At 31.4% G+C, this 6,882-nt stretch overlaps 1 protein-coding gene across 1 annotated transcript; it reads left to right on the forward strand.

Moving 5' to 3' along the window:
- The first annotated feature begins 2,142 nt into the window (after positions 1 to 2,142).
- Positions 2,143 to 5,807, forward strand: LOC100800753 (uroporphyrinogen decarboxylase, chloroplastic-like). Its single transcript, NM_001254630.2, is given in 6 exon segments — positions 2,143 to 2,351; positions 2,726 to 2,847; positions 3,687 to 3,797; positions 3,924 to 4,112; positions 4,629 to 4,754; positions 5,181 to 5,807. Coding segments are annotated over 6 exon segments (1,164 nt in total). The 5' UTR covers positions 2,143 to 2,251; the 3' UTR covers positions 5,697 to 5,807.
- The last annotated feature ends 1,075 nt before the right edge of the window (positions 5,808 to 6,882 follow it).

Here is a 6,882-nt window from a genome sequence, read left to right on the forward strand (position 1 = left end):
TAAAATTGCAATCAGTTTGGTCTGATTTTATCCGAATGTTTTATATCAATTTCTTTTCTTTTTACTTACAATTGTCTCATCAAAGTGGGATTTAGTCATTTGGATTCCGCCGCCCCCACCCCCACCTCCCCACGTCTTTATTTTTATTTAAACCTAATATAGTATGAAAATGAAATTTGATTGAGATTATTAGAAACAGCATCATCATGAGGGAGCCAAATCCTTAATGATGTGTCTTTTAGCTATATTTTGGCATATGAATAATTTTGCTTCTAGAAGTAAAACTAACGATATATTTGTTTTTTGGACAATGATAAACGTACACCTATTTTGGAGTTTATTTCAGTGGAAGGAAAAGAAAAATAGAAAGAGAAAAGAGAGAAAGTGATAAATGAGGTAAGCAATAATGAGAGAAAAAAAATGTAGTGAAAGAAGATCAAAGAGAAAGGGTGGGTTTTTTTTTTTTTTTTTTTATTTATCAAAAAGGATATATTTTTCGTTATTTTCCAATCCTGATAAGTTTTAAAAAATTACTTAAAAGGGGATAAATTGTAACAAAATGTTAAACGTCTTAAGATTTGTTATTATTTTTTATTTTTTGAACTAATAATGTTATTATTTTTTATTTTTTTAACTAATAATATGTTAATAATAAGTCAAATTAATATTATTTATTATACATTTAAATAATTTTTAAAATTTTTTTAAAAAATAAGAAAAAAACCATAACAAATTATAAATTTGAAAAAAAAATAACTTAAACATTTTAAAAAAATAATTTATGACTTTAAAGTTGTAAAAAAAATAAAAAAGATTATGACTTTAAAAGCGTAAAACAAAAAAAAATTCCTACAACTTCAAAGTGGTAATAAAAATTAACTGAAATCATAAATAATTTTACGATTTGAGATAAAAAAAGATACGAAATCGTAATAAGTTAGAAGTCGTAACAAGATATTACAACTTATCCCTTTTAGATAATTTTTAAAATTTATCTCCAATTGAAAAATAACTAAAAAAATATATCCTTTTTATAAAAAAAATCGAAAGGGTGTGAATGTATTGTTTTTTCTTTATTGTATAAAACTAGGAATAACATTCCAAACATGGCGAGTTAGTACAAGAACTAGCTCAGGCGATCACAAATCTTGTTATGATTATCTTCAAAGCGTGGCAGGTTGCATATTCTTCTCAGTTCTATACACAAATGACTTGAGTAACAAAAAGAGAATAAATTGGCAGAAAAAAAAAAGACTTTAACCATTCTAGTCAGAAAGTGATATATATAACAATCCTGTTTGCAAGTGCTAGTAATATATTTTTTAACAATTTAAAAAAAAAATTTAACATAATTATTTTAATACATTATTGATTAAAATTTATTAAACACTATAAAATTGTTAATGAAATTAATTAAATAGTGGGCCACAGTAAATGTGTATTAATAACATTTTTTAATCCATCTTGTCATTTTTAACTTATTTAAATTTATTTTAGTTTGCTTGAAATTTGCCTTAAATCCTTTTTACTACCTTGAGATAAAATAACTGCTAGGATCAGTGAAACTTAAAAGTTTGGATGATATATATGTGACACGATTTTTAATAAAAATGTATTCCTTTTAAATTGAATTAATTACATATTTTGTCTATTTACTTTTAACTGTTTTTTTAGTAGGTTAAATTGTGAGATCATTCTTTTTTTTTAAAATTTTTTAAACAATTTCACCTAATAAAAAATGTGGTTAATTATTCATTTAGTCTATATAAATTTTAAACTTATCTAATCTCTATAGTTCTAAAATTTATATTTTAATTTTCATCAAGTTTTTGAGGAGTTCATTCAAGATTTATTGGAATCATTGTTTAACAGAAAATTAAAACTTTGATTTCGGCTCATTAGAATAGAGATAGGAAAAAAAGAGATTTTCGTGGAAAGGATCGGTATTATTAAAATTGTTTAAGTAACAAAATTTATTTATCATACTTTTGGAACTTAAAAAATATTTATTAACCATAAAAATTAAAAGAGACAAATTTAAAAATTATAGGAAGCTTGGAAGCCTACTGTCACAAAATTCCATGTAGCAGTTGGTGACATGGCAAAAGCAGAAGAAATTGGGGATTGCCATTGGTGAATGCTATTGCTGATCTGATTCAATCCCTTATCTTTCCTTCCTTCCCCATACCCATTTCATATCACTTCCTTCAAACTTTTCAACTTCACTCTTCAATTCAGTTCAATTTCAAACATGCTTTGCGTCAACACTGCCTTCACCTCTTTCTTGCCCAGAAAATCAATTTGCTTCTTTTCCTCCAAATCAACCACCCCAATTTCCTGCACCCTCCAAGGTATCATTTTTTTATATTATTATTATTATCATTCACTTGTTAGGGTTTTTCATTTTTAGGGTTCTTCTCTTGACATTTTCAGCTTTCCACCAAGACCCAGATAACACATCGTGGAGCTCTTAACTTTTTTCGTCCCCAAATTAAATGAAGTTTTTTTTTTTAATTATAATTTAACAGCCCAGAACTCATAGTTGACGATTTTCATTACCACCATTTTGCCATGAACTTGTTATTATTTAAATTCGTTGCGTGTTTTTAGTCGTCTTTTTTGGTCAAAGCTCAAAAGTCAAAACCCATTCTTCAATTTTATTCCCTAACTAAAGAATGAGCTTTTATTATTTTGTATCTGAGTAGTTCTGGAAAATCTTGTGCAGGAACAGTTGCAGAACCAAAATCTACAGCTGCTGGTGAACCTCTTTTGCTAAATGCAGTTCGTGGGATAGATGTTGAAAGACCCCCGGTTTGGCTCATGAGGCAAGCAGGGAGGTACATGAAGGCAGGTTCATGCAACTATTTCTATTTGTGATTTATGGTTTACTTAATAATCTTCAGAATTTGGGAATTCCATTGAAGTTGTAGAAGTCAAACTTAATTGTAGGTTTAGGACAGCCTAGTTTGGTATTGGTGTTTGTAATTTTTTTGTATATTGTGTAGAAGTTACTGTTCTGAACCGCTTGCTCTTTTAACCGGAATGAAAGAACAGAGTTGACTTTGTTTCACATGCGCAGTGGGATTGTGTTGCTTTATGAAAATGGAACTGCTTTTGGACTCTGTTGGGATAAACTTCTCTATAAATACTTATAGGAGAAGAAAACAATAAGGAAAAATTAAATAACGTTCTTCCATAGACTAAAATTAGCTTATGTATAAGTTAAAATCATCTTTTGGAGAAGCTAAATGAGAAAACCTTTGCAAATTAACTTGTGCATAAGCTAATTTTAGTGAAGCTAATTTTATTTTTGCTTCTTATCTTATGGAGAAGTTTGTTTAAATAGGGATTTGGTGTAAATAGTTGTGCTGTTGTTAACTGGGTCATTTTTCAGTTTTAACCTTGTCTGAAACCAAACATGGCTAACAGAATGTTAACATTTTCCAAAATTATATTCACATCAGAAATTTTTTTAGAAGTTTTTCCGGATGATTTTAGCCCAAGAATTTGTTTGAATTTCCAAGATCCATGCTATTTGCTTCAATTGTAAATTTAAATCCAACGTCTTTCTTGTTATAAATGCAACCAAACATCAAATTGAGAATTTTGTTTTTCTCTGTGAATTATTAGTTAAGTGTGTTTTCTTTGTTTAAAATAGATCTAATTTGTTAAGCTTTATTTACCAGAGTTACCAAACCATCTGTGAGAAATATCCTTCATTCCGTGAAAGATCTGAAAATGTTGATCTCGTGGTGGAAATTTCTCTGCAACCATGGCATGTTTTTAAGCCCGATGGAGTAAGATAACTCTCTGGCACTCTTTAATTTATTTATGCTTTTTCAGGCATTTTTCATCGCACTTTTTGTGATATGGTTCTGATTTTGTTGCCATTAACAATTTGCTTGGTACTTATTCTGTGACAGGTGATTTTATTCTCAGACATTCTTACCCCACTTTCTGGAATGAATATACCCTTTGATATTGTGAAGGGTAAGGGTCCTGTTATATTTGATCCTATTCACACAGCTGCCCAGGTTGATCAAGTGAGGGAGTTTATTCCTGAAGAATCAGTTCCATATGTTGGTGAAGCACTGACAATTTTGAGGAAAGAGGTCAGACTGATCCTATGTTCTGTTGCATTTCTGCTTTTGTTCATTTTACCCCCCACTTCCTTCTTATAGCAGAAGCATGTCTGTTTAGTCAAGTTCCATAAGACAGGAAATTCTTTATGTTTGTTTGACTTAAAAAGAACTCTGTATTTTATGGATGCTCATTGCTTGTGAATCATCATTGGGGGGTTGTAATAGCATGAAATGATGGAGAACAGGTGATTGAAGGCATATCTCATGTGGTACATGGGGGAACATATACCTTGAAAACTCACAGAACTATATATTTTATTGAACTGTCTATCCTGTAGGTGGCTATTAAGATGCTGAGTTAATCTACATCTCCTCTTTGTATTAAAAAGTTGTTTCATGTACTAGCAAATGGTGGAGCTTCATGGAAACATACCCGACATCTAAATTTCTTATTATTGTTGCTTTATCATTATTTTCTGTGGCCCAATTGATGTATTATGCCCCTATGTTTTACTATCTTATTGAATTCAGAAGTATTGATTGCAGGTGGATAATAAAGCTGCAGTCCTTGGTTTTGTTGGGGCACCATTCACCCTGGCATCATATGTGGTTGAAGGTGGTTCATCAAAAAACTTCTCAAAAATAAAGAGATTGGCTTTCTCTGAATCCAAGGTAATCTTCAAACATCTTCCCTTATCATTCAGGCATACTAAACTTGTTGCTTATTGCATGCAACTCACACTTTCTTATGTTTTAAATAAGTTTTTTCAGCATATTGAAACCTGAAATATACTGATGAGTTCAGATAGTTGCCAGCAAATCCTTGAGTTGGTCATTTAGTTAAAAAATTAGTTCTGGTTAAACTGGAAAGAAGTTAGCATGGTTCATGTTACCATAGTTGTTTAGGTTATTCTTTTGTTTTCTTTTATTTTGTGTATTACGACTGAGCTTTTACATTGATGGGACACATTGAATTTTGATATTTACGCAATTAAAAATCTAGTCTTAGCCGAGAAGGAAGTCATTTGTTAATCAATTTCTGCACTATTTCTTTAACTCGTTACACTCAATTACTGTGAAACTGTGATTCGTCCACAGATCCTGCACTCATTACTGCAGAAGTTTACAACATCAATGGCCAGATACATTCAATACCAAGCTGACAATGGAGCTCAAGCTGTTCAGATCTTTGATTCATGGGCAACAGAACTTAGTCCAGTGGATTTTGAAGAATTCAGTTTGCCTTACTTGAAGCAGATTATTGATACTGTGAAGAAAAGTCATCCAAACCTCCCTTTGATCCTCTATGCAAGTGGGTCTGGGGGTTTGCTTGAAAGACTAGCTTTGACAGGCGTGGATGTAGTTAGCTTGGATTGGACGGTTGATATGGCTGATGGTAGGAGGCGACTGGGACCGAATATAGCTGTCCAGGGGAACGTGGACCCTGGCGTTCTTTTTGGTTCAAAAGAGTTCATCACTGATCGGATAAATGATACTGTGAGAAAAGCAGGTAGAGGGAAACATATCTTGAATCTTGGACATGGCATTAAAGTAGGTACGCCTGAGGAGAATGTTGCACATTTTTTTGAGGTTGCTAAATCAATCAGATACTAAGCAGCTACTTATGATTAATTCATTTTTTTTTGTTTAATTGCACTTTTAGTTTTTTTACTATGATCGGTGTTTGATTTTGATTCTCTAATGCATTTTCTCAGAGCAACTAAATTTCCCAATTTTTCTAATTGAAAAAAATGTCCCTGTTAATCTGTCATCTAACTACGAATAAAAGCTAGGGACATGGACTGTGATTTACCGTGTATGTACTTTGCACAATACGTTTACAGAGTTACCATACTAATGGACTCTTCTGAATTTAGTTTACTTAAATATCAAAATATAAATTTTTTACATCAAAGTAATCTGTTAATCCATTAAAATGTTTTATTTATAAATTACCATATCTCCTATTTAAGCTATTGATTTCAAATATAAAATTGTTAGTAGTTGGACTATAAACTATAAACTAATAGTGGAACCTGATTTTTTTTTCTTTCAATTAGTTAATGGAGAATCAAAATTACAACACTGTCCAAAGTAGTGCAATTGAGCCATCTAAACAAGCATTAAAGGTCGATTCGGTCCCAAACGAATATGTTGAAAACTGGCCCATCAATTTGCATATTCAAGTAAATAATTCTATATTTGGTAAATAAATAATTATTTTAAATGTTTTTAACTCCATTAAAAAACAAATATGCACGGTACCATCCAAAACCCAACGTAAGATATGCTACTAGAGCACCCAACCGGTGACCACCAACGCATGTCAGTTTGTGGAGTGAAACTTCCTGCGTCTTCATATGTTGTTTCCTGCATCATGCAATGGAGGGCAAGAAACAAAGTATGGAGGTGCACAAAGCAGCGGTCCAGTTTGTGTGATCCTACTTTGGTCCACGATCTTCCTTGTGGTGGAGACATGTCCATGTTAAAAAACAAAAATAGAGAGTTACACGATCTTGCCAAGTTGACTAAATCCAAGGTCCATGGATTTTGTTTTAGGTTGAAACAAAATGACGGTAATGATGTTGGTCCATTAAAGAGGCAAAAATGTGAGTAGTTGTAAAAATACTATTTTTTTTCGATGAATTATTGTAAAGGTACTATAATGCTTACTATATATATATATAGAGAGAGAGAGAGTTAGAGAGAGAGAGGGGTATTCTTCATTTTGGAGAGGATCTTATTCAAGTAACTCAGTCATATCTAGGATTCAGTAGAGTGATAATGAGATGGAATCATA

The sequence above is a fragment of the Glycine max genome, chromosome 18 (genome assembly GCF_000004515.6).
Source record: "Glycine max cultivar Williams 82 chromosome 18, Glycine_max_v4.0, whole genome shotgun sequence".
NCBI classification, from domain to species: Eukaryota; Viridiplantae; Streptophyta; class Magnoliopsida; order Fabales; family Fabaceae; genus Glycine; species Glycine max.